General features: G+C 46.5%; 1 protein-coding gene and 1 pseudogene across 3 annotated transcripts in view; both read right to left on the minus strand.

Annotated features, from left to right (window-relative positions):
- Window positions 1-4,148: 4,148 nt before the first annotated feature.
- LOC149128029 (alpha-ketoglutarate dehydrogenase component 4 pseudogene) lies at window positions 4,149-5,849 on the minus strand (annotated as a pseudogene).
- A 3,787-nt stretch (window positions 5,850-9,636) lies between these two features.
- RPIA (ribose 5-phosphate isomerase A) overlaps window positions 9,637-18,536 on the minus strand; it is a 32,416-nt gene continuing 23,516 nt past the window's right edge. For all 3 annotated transcript variants that reach the window (XM_089326130.1, XM_002709617.6, XM_089326131.1), the window contains 3 exons: window positions 18,199-18,340; window positions 16,252-16,351; window positions 9,637-10,559 (listed from right to left, as the gene is read on the minus strand). In XM_089326130.1, the coding sequence (XP_089182256.1) occupies window positions 10,462-10,559; window positions 16,252-16,351; window positions 18,199-18,340 (340 nt within the window). In that variant the 3' untranslated portion in view covers window positions 9,637-10,461. The remainder of the gene's footprint in view (window positions 10,560-16,251; window positions 16,352-18,198; window positions 18,341-18,536) is intronic.

Here is an 18,536-nt window from a genome sequence, read left to right on the forward strand (position 1 = left end):
GGAAGGGATAATCCAGGGTCTTTCTCTCTTTCTGCTTTGAGGAAGGAGTTTCCAACAGTGACTACATCTGCTCCGTGATTCCAGATCTCACTGAGTATCCAGTTTGGGGGTTCGGGTACCACCACCGTCTCCAGCCCCGAGGGTGGCATGGCTTCCTGTGGTGGCTCATCTAATGACTGGTTCCCCATTCTTCACCGGTGAAGCATTGCCCTTTTTTAGAAATGCCTGGGGTGGGGGGGTATTTCCCCTGATTGGGTCATGCCTAGTATACATCACATTGCTTAATTAATATGTGTCACCAGTATTATTCCTTTGAAGCTTTTCTATACCTTAGTTCTTTACAAGCCTTGCCCAATGAGTGCACACCTTATTACATCACATCTTCATTGACTCGCATAATTCAAGTATCCAATTTTTGCTAAAAATAACATGAGTATGAACATCTTTGTGCATAAATTTCTATCCATATCACTAAGAATTTGCAGAGGCTGAATTCCTGGAAGTGACTAAAAAAGAATGACCTATTTAAAGATTCTTGGCATACGTGTTGCCCAAAAATCTCCAGGAAGGAAACGTTGGACCAGTTTACAATCCCACCTGCCATCTAAGAAAGCTGGTCTCATCGTGCCCACTGCAGCTCTTGATTACATTAAATAATCTGGTCACTTCCTGGGCAAAAAAGGCATCTGGCTGTTACTGTTTCATGCAGATGTGTTTGTTTGTCTTGTTAGTGAGTGGGACCATCTGCACTTCCTCTGGTCAATTTTCTCCTCTATTTTCCCATCAGTCCTCAGTGATTCCCTTATTGACCAGGATATCGGTCAGGGGCCCTAGATGCAAACAACAGAAGTCGCTTTGGCTAAATGAAGCAGGTGGGACTTACTCAGATGACATCATGAAATTCCAAAGTGGGTGGAAGGCTGAAAAATTAGGTTCATAAAGTAGGAGGAACCAGGGGACCCTGGCCAAGGTCCCCTTCTACGACAGTGTAAATAAAGCCACTCGATGCTGCAGCCAACTACCACTGAATTCTGGATGCCTCCAGCCAACGTTACTCTTCTTGCATCTTTGTCACTCCCTGTGACGATGTGCAAACCCCACGTTCACGCATTCCTGCATCAGGAAGTGCTGTCTATGTCTCCACCTTCTGGAAGCTCCAGTGGCACTTCAATTTGGTGGAGCAATAGAAGTGGGGGTGACATGGTTCTACTTCGGAGGAAGACTTGCGGCTTCCACAACACTCCTTATAATCCAGCTGGCTGCCATGCTGTGAGAAAGCCCAAGACGGCCCGTGGACAGGGAGAGGCCCAAGCAGCCCCCAAACATTCTGGCCTGACTGCTCCTGCTGAAAACACGTGCAACGGAAACGAGCCTTCCCCATCAGGGCCTGCTCCAGGAAACACATGGCAGGGCTGTCTCAAGGCACTAAGCTTTTGAGCAATTTGCCATGCAGCGTTAATGAACTGAAATACCCCCTTAAGTTTCAAACCCTGGGCAGGAACAGTGAATTGGGGAACAGGGGTATGGACATTTTAGAGACAGGAAGCCATATAATGCAGTAAGCTCCCACAGTGAGGAATATTTCAAATAGAAGAAGTTCAGAAAGACCAAAAAAAAAAAAAAAAGTTACACTCAGAACATTCTTATCTGGATGTGCATATCTGCCTTTTTATATATTGATTTGATTCTACAATCATCGATAGCTGTCTTCTTTCCAAGAAACATGTGTGTGTGTGTGTGTGTGTGTGTACATATATGTATATACTGATGGAGAGAGGCAGGGACAGATGGAGTTCCTATCCACTGGTTCATTCGCCAGATGCCCACAATGGTCAGGACAGGGCCATTGCTGAAGCCAGGACCCAGGAACACAACCCAGGTCCTCCACATGAGTGGCATGAACCCAGTTACTTGAACCATCATGCTGCTTCCCAGGATTTGCATTAGCAGGAAGCTGCAATCAAGAGCCAAAGCTTGGAATTGAATCCAGGCACTCCAATGTGGAACACGGATATACTAACTAGTGCCTCATCCAATGGGTCAAACACCCACCCTAAGGATTATATTTTGGCTGGCAGGCATTTGGCATGGTGCTTAAGATGCTCACATCCTATATCAGAGTGCCTGGATTTGAATCCCACCATCTCCTTTTTTTTTTTTTTTTAATTTATTTGAGAGTTATAGACAGTGAGAGAGAGAGACAGAGAGAAAGGACTTCCTTCCGTTGGTTCACTCCCCAAGTGGCCGCCACAGCCAGCGCTGTGCCAATCCTAAGCCAGGAGTCAGGTGCCTCCTCCTGGTCTCCTATGCGGGTGCGGGACCCCAAGCACTTGGGCCACCCTCCACTGCCCTCCCGGGCCACAGCAGAGAGCTGGACTGGAAGAGGAGCAACTGGGACTAGAACCCGGTGCCCATATGGGATGCCAACACCACAGGCAGAGGATTAACCAAGTGAGCCACGGCGCCAGCCCCCTACCTCCTCTTCTGACCCAACTTTTCTGCTTATGCACACCCTATGGTGGGTGAACAGTAAAAGTTAACCCAGTGAGATGATTTCTTTTGCTCCTATGAAAGTGGTCCTCAGAGCCAGTGTGTGGTAGAGATTAAGCTGCTGCCTACAATGCCAGCATTCCATAAGGGCCCCAGTTCAAGTCCCAGCTGCTCCACTTCCAATCCAGCTTCCTGCTAATGTGCCTGGGAAAGCAGCAGGAATGGCCCCAGTCCCAGATGAGGCTCCTGGCTCCTGGCTTTGAGCTGACCCAGCCCTGACAGCTGCAGCTGTTTGGGGAGTGACCCAGTGGATGAAAGGTCAATCTCTTCCTCTCTCTCTGTAACTTTGCCTTTCAAATAAATAAAATCATGAAAAAAGTGATCCTCAATCTCATATGTTCAACTGATGTGTGCCTGTAATTACAGTGCTTCCTAGCTTTCCCTGTTCCTGGGATCTAAAACTCGACAACGAAGTACATCAGTCTGAATAAATCATATATATATGTATATATATATATGTTATACATACACACATATATTTATTTACTTATTTATTTATTTAAGTGAAAAGAAAGGAAGGAAGGAGCAGAGGAACAACAAAATACCAGACCATGAAAACATAAGTCCACACAAAAACTTGTACATGAATTTGCATGTACAAGAATTTGTAGCAGCATTACTCATAGTAGTCAAAAAGTGGAAAACACCCAAATAAACATCAACTGATGGATTAATAAAGTGGCACATCTAGATCATAAATATTCAGCAATAAAAAGAATAAAGCGCTGAATCATGCTACCACATGGATGAACTTTGAAAACATTATGCTGATTAAGAACAGCCAGACATTTGGCACAGCAGTTACGATGCCCCTGGGGACGCCTGCATCCCAGGTCAGAGTGCCTAGGTTCAAATCCCACCTCTGCTTCTGATCCCAGCCGGGAGGCAATAGGTGATAGCTCATATAGTTGGGTCCCTGTCACCCACATGGGAGATCTGAATTGAACTTCTAGCTCCCGGCTGCGGCCTGGCCCAGCCCCAGCTGTAGTGGACATTTGGCAAGTGAACCAGGGGATGGAAGATCTGTCTGTCTCTGTCTCTCTGCCTTCCAAATAATAACAATAAATTTAAAAATAGAAAGATGTAAGATATTATACAACTCCACCTATATGAAATGTCCAGAAGAGTCAATGCTACATAGAAAGTGAATTCATGGTTGCCTAGAGCTTGGGGGTCAGGGTGATTAGGTGGAAATATGGAGTGACTTTGTTTCTGGGGTGATGAACATGTTCTAGAACTGATTGTGGTGGCGGTTGAACAATTCTGTGCATATATTAAAAGCCACTGAACTGTATATTTTAAATGTGTGAATTAGGTATGGTGAATTATATCTCAATAAAGCTTGTAAAAACACTGCACAGTTTTTAAAAAGATGCAACTGAAAACCACCTACTTCTGGGATTTTTCCCTGACATCTCCAAGTAGAAGACACACACACACACACATACACACACACACACATACTCACACCCAAGTAAAGTTAAATGACATACTATATGGAAGGTTTTGTTTTGGTAAATTCCAAAAATTGACAAGCCATTTCAGCAATTTTATTACGGAAAATATCATACACACACACACAAGAATGGGATTTCTAACAGTTATTAACATCATCATGCTTACCTCTTAGAAAAACTAGCCTACTGTCAACTAAAACACTCATTTAGTTTAGAAGCTGAAGGGATGGTACTCTTTCCTGGAGTTAAGGTCAAGGTCATCTGCTGGAAGCAGAGATGAAGGTCTCAGTTCAAGTGGGGCCACTGAGTTGACCCTCTGGGGTAGCTCTCCATCTGACTCAACTTTCTGTGATCCTGGGAAACACCTTTTTTTTTTTTTTTTTATGTATACTTTAGTATGTATAAAGTACATAAACAATTAGGTAAGTTCATAGAGAAGCTGACCAAGATCCACAAATTAGGAGATATGGGTGTTTATCTAAACTTTCTATATTTCATTATTTTTACAAAATATTTATTAAAGCTATTTAATATACAATTTTTCACTTGTCATTTGGGGAGTCCTTTATTATAAAGACAATTCTTCTGTCTGGTGATGAGCAGCGGTTACTCGGGATCTCCACGTTGGACAAATTCCATTTCTTCTTGAGGTACAGGTTTCCTTCTGTACTTCTGAGGCAATGATTTAATGATTTCGGCAGTGTCCGGTGGCCCCTGATCCATCAGCAAATCCGGTGGTCTACTTCCTTAGCCTGCTGTGCAACTGCAGAAGAGTGACACGGCAGTCCAGCTGATCTCAAACTTCAGACACATTGGGTTTAGGATTGTCTCTTCTGGCAGGGAACCTTATTAATGGGGTATGTGGTTTGACTACCTGAACGACCCGGCTGGCAGATGCCATCTTACTGCCCATCATGACCCCAGGGAAGGGGCAGCTTCCGGGGAGCGAGCAAGCCGCAGCCACCTCTGTAGTTGTGGGATGCTGTGGGCGGCGCCCACCTGTGAAGACACCTTAAGACCACAGGAGAACCCCCAGGCTTACTCCAAGAAATCAGAGGAGCTTTAAATAAGCCAGAACAAGGGCCATGCCAGGATTGGCCTTGAATTCTGGTTCTGTGACCTCCAGTACTGCAGTCACTCACCAGGTTGCTGTTGAGCCCTTGAATGGGGCTGGTCCAACGAGACATCTCAAGTGAAATACACACAGCATTCTCAAGAAAATGCCAAAAAATGTAAAATACTGATTGTGTGTTAAAATAGCAGTATTTTAGCTATCTGGAGTTAAGTTTACTTGTTTCTTTTTACCTTCTGAGTGTGGTGACTAGAACATGTAAAATCACACATAAGGCTCACACTCCTCTAAGGAGTGCTGTTCTTGACCGTATTTGAGCTGGTGCCAACAGCTGCGGGCTCTCGCTTTGTGAGTGCTTTTCAAAGGTTCACAAAGGACAGGAGAAGCACCCTTGGCACAGAGGAACAGGGGCTGAGGCTTCTGAAGCCATCAGTGACTGCAGCCGGGCCTTGCCTTCCGCTGAGGACAGCTAATGAAGTAAGATGAAGGTGAGCACAACTCTCTGATCTGAAACTCTGGAACACCATCAAAATGGAGTGCTGTCATCCGTGGGACGGGCAGGGGTCTTATTCCACGGGGCTGAGACTTCAGTTCTCTGGGACAGAGCTCCTCCTCTCCCACCTTGCTGCTGAGCAGAGGTGGTCGTCGGTGATAGCAGAATCAGGTTTCAACACCGGATTTATTCTGTCCATCGGCCTGCACCATGCGCCTGCACACAACGCTGGAGTTGCCTTGCCAGGGAAGACCTTTTCTTCCCTCTGAACTCTGCCTCTACCTCACTGCCCTCAGGAACTATCACACCCCCCCCCCCACAAAGACCCACTAGATGTTTACCTTCTGAGGCTGCCTGGGGCACATTTGAATGCTAGACTATATTGGAGTGTTTTGCTGCCCTGCAACACAACCCAGTTACTAAAAACACAAAGGCACTGAACCTCTGTCAAAAACACCATCTGATTGCTGGGTTAGTGGAGAGTGAAGGCTGATGCAATCCTAAATCTGTCTGCATCAGCTGCTAGGTGTGACAGGAAGTGAGCAGTCAGGCATCTGAGAAGTCACAAGAAGTGACTGTCATGGTGCCAATGAGTTCAGGGCTGGAGCCACACCACAGGGTATCTGCAGCCCAACTCCTCCACCCCACTGCCCAGCACAGTGAGTGCTACATACAATTAAAACAAGGGGAGCTTGAAGGGCTGATTATGGGATGCCCAGGACCTCTGGATCCCGAGAAAGAGAGATCCTGCCCGACAGCCAGGGACTGGCCTGGCTCTACCAGTCAGGCCCAGCACCCACCCACACCATTTCACAGAACATCGACATCAGACAAAGCCATCTGAGTCCACGGTGGATGAAGACGAAAACAAGGCTACAACCGAATCATCTCAACACGGACAAAACCTGAACACTGTCCAAGTCACAGAAGTGACCAAACATCCATCCTGGCTAGGGAGCACCTGCTGCTGCTTTATCATTGCCAGCTCCAGCCTTCTTCCATCTTCTTACCTTCTAGCTAAGAATTATCAAGACAGGGCTGGTGTTGTGGCGTAGTGGGTTAAGCCCCTGCCTGTGTCATTGGCATCCCATATGGGTGCTGGTTGGAGACCCAGCTGCTCCACTTCTGATCCAGCTCCCTGTTAATAAGCCTGGGAAAGCAGTGGAAGACGGCCCAAGTGCTTGGGCCCCTGCACTCACATGGGAGACCTGGAAGCACTAGGCTCCTAGCTTCAGCCTGGTCCAGACAGATCCATTGTAGGCATTTGGGGAGTGAACCAGTGGATGGAAGCGTGCTTGCTCGTTCTCTCTCTCTCTCCTCCTCCTCTCTCTATAACTCTGCCTTTCAATTAAATAAAAAATAAATCTTAAAAAAAAATTAAGACACTCAGTCACAGAACAATCTAGCTTTCCGACAACATCCAGTTCCTTGAGCCCAAGGAAGGTGACACCCTTGAGACACCAGCCACTACGCACAGCAGGTGAATTCTCTCACTCAATGGGCCAATAAACCCAACTCTGTTCAAGCATGTGTGTGCTCCTGAACGCTTTCTGGATACAAAGGAACCAACACTCCTTACCCATAACCATCCCTTTCCAGGTTAATGAGGCCTATGGTTGTCATTGTGCCTCTGTCGCAGGGAGAAAAGGAGGAAAAGCAGACAACCACATGGGACAGGAGAAACAGCGATGTTTGTCAGGCTTCACTCCAGAGTGACAGATGCTCTCCCATGGCCCACCCAAGGTCGTGCGCACTGTTCTATTTCTTCTCCCATTAAAGAACGGCCTTCAGAATATAGAATTATATTAGCCATGGGCCTGTACAAACAGATGCACACCATTCACAAGCCTCAATTCTTTGTTTTTTTTTTTTTTAAGGGAGGTTTTTTGTCAGGCGGGGGACACCCGACAGGCTGCCTCCCTGTGTTCCAGAGAACAGCTCAGCCTCAGTTCTTTAACAAATGACTTGTGACTCAAGTTACAAGTGATGGACACATTAGGCAACACAAACTATTCTAAGTGTGACGTTGATCTTGAAGCAGGTAGGAGGCCTGGAGTCAGAGAAGGCTAGCCTGCTTCCCAGTGTGTGATGAGTTACTTTAAACCGAGCCTGGTTCTCTGAACCCTGCAAACCGAGAGGACGCTAGGTAAAGCTGCGTGGGACAACGGGCAAAGGCCCAGAACAGTACCTGGTACACAGCACTCAGATATGATCTTCGTTACCCCTCCTCACCACCTTCAGACAAAAGGTGGACGCTACTGAAACAGCACATTAAAAACATTACATTAAAGCAAAGCTCTTCTCTGGAAATAAGTCAGCCTCTTGAAAGGATCCCTCTAAAATTAGCTTTTCTTTGAAACTTGCCTGAATCCATTGGAATTTTCCCACAAGAAGTCACAATGTGACATCCGTGGCACCTCTTATAGTTAACATGAGAATCCTCCCAGAGTCTATAAAACCCCCGACCTGGAAACCAGGGGTCCGAGGCTAGCTCATTTGCTCACTAACTGGCTACGTCTGCAACTAACTCTTCAGCCCTGTGCCTCCACCACAAACTGGCCATTGTTTAACTTCGGTTAGAAGTGCTTTGGTAGCAGTAGGCAGTAGTGATGGCCTACACTGCCACCAGGGTCACAGTAACCACTTTCCTTGCTGATGGCACCCTCCCGCCCTTGGTGCTGACAACCCCTCAAGCATCCCACACTCATCCATCGTGGCGCACCTGTCCACCTGCCCACCAGGCTGCAAGCAGCTGGGAAACAGGCAGTATCTGGCTCATGTGTGTCCCACCCTTCCATTTCCCTAGTGCCCACCAGGGATTGGTCCATGATGGGAGCTCAGAAACTTGGTAAGTGTCAGAACTTTACAAGAAGTACTAGCCGAAGCCAAAAATGATTAATTTTATTTGAATCCAAGTGATTTTTCTCCTAGGTGCCTCCCAGAAGTGCGGCAGCTTCCCCAAACTTACTGCTTGTCCTGAGTCTCTCAAAACTGATCTCAGGTACAAGCAAATTGTTTTTTCTGTCCTATTTCCAGCAGAATCACATTGAATAACTATTTTATTGAAGCAAACTTTGTCTCTGGAGCAAACTGTTTTGCTTGTGCCTAGAGTATCACAGGTGTTTGTTTTCAAGGGAAGAAAAACCTCATATTAAGATTCAGACCTTGTTGTTGAGTCACAGGTGTGAATGTTACAAACCAGCAGAAAATTTACATGTGATATGAAGCATGCAGGTGTTTTTCACAAACCCAGTTTAACTTCATCTTCATCCCTGAATTAAATCCATGCCACAAAAGTTTTAAAGGATTATGTAAAAAACTTGCTCTACCAAGTGTTCAACTAAGAGCTAATACCTGTTTTGTGCAAAAATTATTGCCCTACCAAAGGCAGTCTGAAAGAAAAACAATGCACTCCTAACAGCAGGTTTCCTAACACAGGATGAGACATTTTGAAGAGCACATTGGGAGTGCAAAAACCAAGGAATGTGGCAAGGAACAAGAAGTCTCTGATGCTCAGTCAGTCCTGATTAACTTTTATTCTGCAACGTGATTCAGCAGGAATTTAGTAATAGTTCAAGCTTCAAAACAGGCGGAAAACAGGGGGAATGACTGTGCAAGCATCGTGCAAAGTTAGCACAGAGGAGCCAGGCTCTCAGCAGAAAGCCTTTGGCAACAGAACGGTTCCTCTGAGGGAGGCCCTAGAGCTATCGCCAAGCTGCGCCCGTGACACTGTTTTCTGGGCAGCTCACTGCTTGTCAGGCAGATGTCTGAGCTCACAGGGTGGGGGCACTACAAAGGAACTTCAGGTTACCTATTCTGTGGCTTATCAGCTTTCACAACTAACGAAGCTTTGATTCATATAAAACTGAGAATTTTGACTTTGTTCAACTGTTAGAAGTCTATGGAACAAGCATTTCCTTAGGCAACTGAAGCAAGCTCTCCCAGAAATAAAGGAAGTATTCTTCGGCTCAAGATTTCTCCAGTGAATTCCACCCGTTATCAAATATCAGCCATACTGATCCCCATTTCCCAACCGATTCTGTAGAGAAGACCAAGAGTCAAAATGGCACCACACTGTTTATTCCAACCTTCAAAGAACATAAAGAGGTGATGACATCTGATGCCAAACCATGCCAGTAATAATAAAGCAACAGAAAAATAAGTAACAACAAAAAGAAAATGATTTTAAAAAAAACAACTATTTCACATTTCACAGCAGTGCCCTGGCAGCACTGGCAAGTATTTCCGGCCAACTGCTTCCAACAACAGGGGTCTGAACAAAGCCCTGATCTTAGCGAAGGTGCCACCGCATTTGCCCCGGGAGTTTACATTCCAATCCCAAGTCACCAAACGTCACACTGTTCCACTCAGCGGACTTTGTAAACCTCATCTTCAGAAGTAACTGCATTGTGCGTGATTACAATGAGAACGAACTAAAAACACACAGAGAGTGGCAGAAAAGTAAACCAAGCATGCTGTAAGGCATCAGGAGATCACTGCTGTCCAGGTCCTTCATGTGACCGGCTTCAAAAAAAGCTCTGATATTCATTTCTCAGCAAACCCAGCAGGCTCAAGTCAAAGGTTTTAAAGACAGTCTCCCCCTTCTTGCCCTATTCTTTTTTATTTATTTATTTTTTGGTAAATGTTTCATATAAAACATGAAATCAAGTTCTACTTTATAAAAAACTGAATATTTTTCATAGTAAAAATATATATATATATATCTTTAAATTTCTCTGTTTAAAAAGACACATAGTAACAATACTGCAGACGACTGGGCTTAGACCCCACCCCCACCCCCCATACATTAAGGCAAAGGCTCCTGGACAGGCACGGCCACCCTGGCTGTGGGCTGGAGACCAAGGTGAACACATCTGCTCCTCGTGGGGTCAGCAGAAGGGCTTCTCCCGCACGGTCACGGAGCCATCCTGCATCCCGAAGTAGACTCTCTCCGCCATGTTGATGAACAGGCCTGTGTCCACCACACCTGAAGGACAAAGCATGGAAAGAAGCAGTGAGTGCCAGCTTCCCAAGGCAAGAGGATCGGGTCCTGGGGTGACCAGAAGCAACCGGCACAGGCAGCACTGGACAAATGACAGCCAAAGCTTCCTCTCCCACACAGCAATGAAAAGATTCTGATTGTCTGTGAAGCTTCTTGTCGCCTCTTTCTCCCCCCTTCTTTTGGCTTTCCTTCCGTACCCAAGGCCAAGCTTTGTCACTCCTCGAGGCCTCTGCTGACGCATTCCCTTTGCCTGAACCAGTCAAGCGCTTCTAGGAAGGACTTCTCCACGTCTCCAACACCACAGATGACAGGCTGACTTCTGGACAGACTCTCCAGGACTAGTCCCAGCAGCCCCCACTCCTAGCTATTTTTAGCTTCACTACTGGCCTTGCAGGATTTCTTCAGAGTGGAAAGAGACATTTTCAAGCCGATATCTAACAAAGGACCCACATCAAAATATATAAACAACTCCACAAAGTATTAAAATAGCACACAACCTAACGGAAAAATGGGCAAAAGATCTGAACAGGTGTTTCACAAAAGGGGCTGGGATGGTGGCACAGTGGGCTAAACTACGCTTGCAATTGCTGGCATCCCACACCGGAGCACTGGTTTGAGTATCAGCTGTTCCACTTCCAATCCAGTTCCTTGCTAATGCACCCTGGAAGGCAGCAGCAGATGGCCCAAGCACTTGGATTTCCATCACCCACGTGGAAACCCGGATGGAGCTCCTGGCCCCTGGCTTCAGCCTGGTCCTGTCAAGCCATTTGCAGGCATTTGGGGACTGTGCCAGCTGATGTAAGACATTTCTCTCTCAATACACACACACACACACATACACACACACCCTAACCAAATAGCTAATAAACACTGAACAGATGCTCAAATTCATTAGTCACAAATTGTGTCTACAAACTATCACTACACAAAAATGAGTTTAATGATGAAACGTGGCTAGGATGCAAAAATGTTCTCACACGCTGATGATGGACGGTAAACTGGCAAGAACACTGTGGAGAATGTTTGATTAGTCCATCTTGTAAAGTTGAACAAATTATGCTTAACCACTCAGCAATTTTACTTCTAGATATACAACTGTCAGACATACATATGGCCATGAAAATACATCTATAAGATGTTCACAGCCATACTTTTCCAATAACTGAAAACAGAATAGTCAAATGCCCATCAGGAACACAAACATATTTCTCACACGCACAGACGATGGGACACTATTCAGCAATGAGAATTAACCGCAGTCAGCTCTCTGCATCTGGATTTCATATTCACTGAGTCGACTAAGCACAGCTCAAAGATATTTGAAAAAATAAAATTCTATCCATATTGAACAGGGACAGACCTTTTTGTCATTACTTCCTAAACACTAGAGTGTAACAGCGATTTGTGATTTACACAACATTTATATTGCATTAGGTAGTCTAAGTAAGCCAGAGATGACTTAAGGTACACGGGAGGATATGCACAGGTTATGTACCCCATTTTATGTAAGGAACTAGCACACCCTCGGATTGTGGTATCCACAGAGAATCCTGGAACCAAGCCTCAAGGGATGTCAAGGGACAGCTGTACAACCACGCATGATCTTTACCAATATTTGTATGTTCACACACATACTCATGAGATAACATTAAGAGAAAAAACATTTGGTAAACTTGATCTGTTGGGAATCAGGTACCTGCATATGCTGGTGGTAGAACCAATGAGTACAGCCCACAGAAGGCAGGCCAGCACCATCTAGCAAAATCAGACATGCTTGCTTGTCCTCTGATCCAGTAATTCCCTTCCAGCAAAGCACTGGAAACATAAATGTCCACTGGATGGGATCCAGTTAAGTGTTCTGTTATACAGCCATAAAATGAATAGCAGAGTTATTTTTAAAAGAGGAAAGAACGAGGAAGCTCTTCTGTGAGCCAGCATGTAATGATCCCCAAGACAGAAAAGGCAGGGACAGAACACATATTAAAGTATGCGGTCACTGTGGAAAGGCAGTGGTGGGTGCCATGGAACTGCAGGTGAAGCAGCACCTGGAACCCCAACATCCCTTAGTGGAGTGCCCGGGCTGTAGCTCCACTTCTAACCCCCGCTTCCTTCATGCACACCCTGGTGATGGCTAAAGGACTTCACTCTGTCACCCATTTGGAAGACCCAGACTAACTTCCCAGGTCCTGGCTTCTGCCTGGCCCAGCCCAGCTCTTGTGAGTAATTTGGGGAGTGAACCAGCAGAAGGAAGACCTCTGTCTCTCTTCTCCGACCCCACCCCTGTTTCTTTGCCTTTCAAATAAAATGAAAATCCATAAGTACATATACACATAATTAAATAAATAAGATTTTTTGAAAGGCCACACGACTTTTTTCTAACATTGGCTGCCTCCAGATATGGTTAACTAGTTAGTTGGGAAATGGGGAAGGAAACTTGCCACTATTTACTCATTTGAACTACATAATTTCAAAACTATTTAAAAACTAGCCAACCATAAACAAATAAAAAGGAGCAGTGAGCCACCAAAACACAGAGTCCCTGGCACCAAACTGGCCTCCACAACCAGGGCCTCCCAAGTATAAGCAAAGCAGCCACTGGACATCCACCCTTCTCAAACCGTTCTGATCCAGGAAAGTCAGATCATGTGGAGAAAAGGCCGTAAAGAAAGTGCAGAGGGGCCGGCGCAGTAGTAGTGGGTTAAGCTGCCACCTGCAGTGCCAGTTCCAGTCCTGGCTACTCCATGTCTGAGCCAGCTCCCTACTACTGTGCCTGGGAAAGCAGCAGAAGATGGCCCAAGTGCTTGAGCCCCTGCACCCATGTGGGAGACCTGGAAGACATTCTTGGCTCCTAGCTTCAGATCTGCCCAGCTCTGGCCATTGCAGCCATTTGGGGAGTGAACCAGCAGATGGAAGATTTCTCTTTCTCTCTCTCTCTCTGTAACTCTACCTTTCAAATAAAAGCATAAATCTTTTTAAAAAACAAACAAACAAACAAACAAACCAGAGATGGGACCGGTACTGTGTTGTAGCAGGTTAAGCCACCGGATGCAGTGCCAACATCCCATATGAGTACAGGTTCAATTCCCATCTGCTCCTCTTTTTCTTTTCTTTTTTTTTAAAGTTTTTTTGTTTGTTTGTTTGTCTTTTTTTTAATTTAAAAGGCAGAGCTGCAGATAGGCAGAGGCAGAGAGAGAGGGAGGGAGAGATCTTCCCTCCGCCGGTTCACTTCCCAGATGGCCACAATGGCCGGTCTGAAACCAGGAGCCATTAGCTTCTTCTGGGTCTCCCATGTGGGTGCAGGGGCCCAAGGACTTGGGCCATCTTCTACTGCTTTCCCAGGCCGTAGCAGAGAGCTGGATTGTAAGTGGAGTAGTTGGGACTCAGCCGGCACCCATATGGGATGTTGGCACTGCAGGCGGTGGCTTTACCCACTACGCCACAGCACTGGCCCCTGCTCTACTTTCAATCCAGCTCCCTGCTAATATGCCTGGGAAAGCAGCAGAGGATGGCCCAAATGCCTGGGCCCCTGCACTCACATGGGGAACCTGGAAAAAGTTCCTGGCTCCTGGCGCCAGCCTGGCCCAACCCCAGCCATTGCAGCCATCTGGGGAGTGAACCAACAGATTGTGCTCTCTCTCTCCCTCCTCTCTGTGTAACTCTTTCAAATAAATTAATTAATTAAAAAAAGAACTGCTGGTAAAGACTGATGCCTCTCCCACCTCAGTGGAAGGTTGGAGGATGCTAAGGTGAACATGGCGGGAAGAACCCAAAACAGCTTTGGCCCTGCTGATACCATATTATCTTACTTAACAGCTAACCTCTTTTTACATTTTCCTCACTCCAGGTTCCTACATGTAGCTTCTACGTCTTAGGTAGAAAACAAACAGGAGGAAAACTCCCCCACAAGGGACACCTCAGTGGCTCCATAAGCCAAGAAAAGTCTGAAGCGGTGCAACAGAGCCCCCTAGTGGACACTGCAAGAAACCTATCTTAGAGAAAAACAGCACCGACACGGATGAGCCGTTTCCCACCTGGACCCCCGCATTTGTCTGCATTATCATCGTAGGCAAATTCCCCTAGTTTACTAACAGCAGTGTCTGTGTCTTCTCTCCCTCCTGCCTTCTCGGTTCATTAATTCTTCCATTGAAGGCAGCATTAAGCAAGAGAATGAGTAGAGTTCAACTCATCTTTCTGACTCAAAAACCTTGTAGCAGACTGTCAGCAGAAGACAAGATAACTAAAGCAGAGTTGGAAGAATCGGCTCTTTATTACATGGCACACAGTCACACCATCTCCATTCCCAGCTAGCATGGATGACTGAGAATCCACACACCCAACTAATGCCGAAGACATGGTGTCCTTTCTTCCCAGGGTTCATTCAATCAACACATCAATCCTCCCGACAACCCTGTATCAGCCCCTTTTACCAAGGAGGATCTCAGGCACAGAAAATGTCCACTAACTGCTCAGTTCACAGTGCTAGAGCGTGGCAGGATGAGGATCCGAACCCAGGCAGCTGCTCTGAGCCACTAAGTTGGCCTTTTCTACTAAGTTGGCCTGTCTGCCTCCTAAGTCAGTTCTGGCTCAAGAATATTCCCTGACATGGAAAACTCCCAGTTAGACTCCTAGGGACTGATGCCTCCCACGCCTCGTCTCCTTCCAATCCCCCGTACGAGCGCCCTCAGTTCCTCCTCTGGGCACTGAGGCTAAGGCTTCAAAACCCATCTCTACCCTGCCCACCCCGCCTTCACCCTGAGCCCCCCTGCTCCACCCCACCACTCCCAGGCACAAGCTGTGTTAGAGGGCCCCCACTGCTCTCACCGTTCGGGTCACACAACCTCTCCTTAGCCTGGCACTTGACCAAGTAGAGATTAAAGCTCAGGGACCAGGGCAGACAACAAAGGGCTCCCATCCGGGTGCTGCAGCCGCTGGTTAAACTGCATAACGTTGCTCAGCCTGTGTCCTCCTCTAGAGCTGCCTCATCATCGTGGGAATAAAGTGAAACTTTCTTAGACATTCAGCACTGTCTAGGTGACGCTGTGCTAAGACACAGGCCTACATCTACACCAGAAACCTCCACGTCACCAAAGTTTCTCACATTCCCCCAAAGAAGCAGCTCTGTGCGCTCTTGGAATTCCCCGAGCAGAATTTAGGCCACTCCGTCTTGTCTGTAGGCAAGGACTCCACACAGCCACACAGAGCTTTCCCAGGTTTACTGAGCACAGATTCCGTCCATGTTCTTCTGCTTGGAGCCTCCTCTGTAGCACGGAGCTCAGGATCTTGCCCGTGGCACGTATCCAATGGCTGTAGGTACACTGAGTCAATTTCCCCACTACTTAAGAAGACAGCCCAGAAAAACCAACGCAGGTTCAGTCAGCTCCTGGCAGGCAAGACTCTGCCCAGAGATGGTGGCCCTCTGACCTTCCATCAGCTCCAGGGCTGTCCCAACCCCCACGGCTGCAAGAGACAAGCACCAAGCTGCTAGTTATGCATCAGTCATTCCTGGGGAGAAGACAAAGGAACCCATGCTGGAAAGCCCGGACACCATGAAAAGAAACCAAGTTCTTCTTCCCAACCAGGTCCTTCAAAGCCCACGTCCATCATGCCTTCTGTGGCCAATGAAGGGACAGTGACAAAGGGCACGGTGACTCTGCCCAGTAAACGCTACTCACGTTACCTGGGATCATCTTGATAGCAATGTTCACTTCACTCCATTTGTGTGCACGGTCAAACTTCCAGTCCAGGATAAAATTCCCATTATCTGTCACCACAGGACCCTAGGAGATAATACATTTACCACAATGAGGGCTCACAGTAAGGGCTCAATAAGTCAGCTGTCATTATACTGAAAAGTCACCACAGAACAGATTACCAACACTGCCCAACATGAGCAGCAATAGGCTCTGAAGTCGGACAGGCAGGGGTAGGTTTACTTCTGTTAGTCCAGAACTCCCCAATAGCTCTGAATACTAGAAAAGCAGAAGGAGTGTTTAGGAACACCAATGTTGACAGACACCATGGTCAAGGGCAGGGATTCTAGGGCTCCCCTCCAGTCTAGAGGAGAAGCGGTAGGAGCTGAGTAAGAACTCTGGGGCAGGCATTAGAGGTGGCTAAGACACCTCTTGGGACACCCACATGCCATATCAGAGTGCCTGGATTCTGCCTGATTCCAGCTTCCTGTGAATCCATGCCCAGGGAGGCAGCGAAAGTGATGGCTCTCCGCCTCCCAAGTATTTTTGAGACCTGCATTGAGTCTCCGGCTCCTGGCTTCAGCCTGGCTCAGCCCTAGCTTTTGTGGGCTCTTGGGGAGTAAACCAGTAGTTGGGAGAACTCTCTGTCAGTCTCTCTACCTTTCAAATAAATAATGTTTTTAGAAAAATTGAAAACACACACACACACAACTCCATGAAGGCAGGGAGCTAAGGCTCTTGCCTGGAGTAAACCATCTATAAGAAACAGTCCCACAACCTGCTCTGGCCCTTCAGCTAAAGCGAGCCACAAAACATCAGTCACAGCCTGGGAAAACCCACTGTGGTTAGGACTAGGTTTTTTTTTTTCCGTTAAAGTCATAAAAACACTGGAAAGCAAAGACATTAAATGAAAAATGTGCCAGGGTTTAGTCACAGATCATTTTGTTTCTTCTTTATATCTTATAAGCTTTTTATTTAGCATATAAATTGCTATATAGACTATAAGTATAGTTAGGTTGAATTATTTCTTTTGCTTGTTTACATGTAAAAGAAAAAAAGCTTTTTGCAACCAACCCATTGAAAAGCCAAAGAGAAACATTTGGACTAAAGTGTCTGGAGTAGACTACTATAAAGGAGTCAGATCCCCTGCTAAAATTCTACATCTTGTCATATTTATACACAGGATGAGAGAAGCAAGGAGAAAAAAAAGATGATGCATGTGGTCAGTGTTGTGGTACAGCTGGGTAAGCCTTTGCTTCCAACACCAACACCAGTAACCCATATCAGAGTGCTGGTTCAAGTCCTGGCTGCTCTGCTTCTGATCCAGCTCCCTGCTAACGTGCCTGGGAAAACAGCAGATGATGGCCCAAGTGCTTGAGACCTCACTACCCATGTGGGAGAGCCAGATGGAGTGTCGGGTTTCTGGCTTTGGCCCTGACTAGCCCACCACTGCAGCCATTTGAGAATGGAAGTAGATGAAGACCTCAGTCTCTCTCTCTCTGCCTTCCTCTTCTCCCCATCACTCTGCCTATCAAATAAATAATCTTTTTTCTTTACTTAAAAAGAAAATTGCACATGGAACCTAAAGTCTGTCCCAAACTCCGGTCGGCAGCTGTTAAGCAGTGGGGAGGGGCTTCCAGTACAAAGGTTAGATCACCCAAAGAATGTAATATTCCAAGAGACAGAAAGAAAGATTCATCCCCCATCTATACATGAGATGTCCACTATATTGGGTATAGTCTTATCGTCATGTGATTGATTACAGAAACGAATAAAGCCAACTCTCTAAAAATAAACAAACGGTTAAAAATAAGTAAAAAACTGGCTGCCTGGTCAAGGCACAGAGAACCAAACAGGAGCAGAGAGGAGGGTAAGACAGACTGGAGTGCCCTCTGCACACACACACACCACCCCCCCCCCCCCCGGCCACTTACCGCCTTGTGCACAGCCATTCGAAGCTGAACCTCGCCCCCAAACTTCCGGGTCACTGCTCGGCTCACTGGGACGTAAGCCATTGGGATGACCTCGATGGGGATTCCCTTATGCCACTGATCTCCAAGATTCTTTGAGTCTTTCCTGCGAAGAGTCAAGAAGTACCATGAAAGTAATAAGCTCAATGGTTCAGACAAAGACCACATTCACGAACGGGGTTAATTCGATGCTGGGAAGGGAAAGAAAGTGATGGGACCAGTAGACACAGGGCTTCACACGCACTGGCTGTTCCACTGTGGGAAAGAAATATTTGAAACAAATATCACAAAAATGTTGGAAT

This window comes from Oryctolagus cuniculus, chromosome 2 (assembly GCF_051225735.1).
Source record: "Oryctolagus cuniculus isolate XC-2025 breed Fujian yellow rabbit chromosome 2, ASM5122573v1, whole genome shotgun sequence".
Lineage (NCBI taxonomy): Eukaryota > Metazoa > Chordata > Mammalia > Lagomorpha > Leporidae > Oryctolagus > Oryctolagus cuniculus.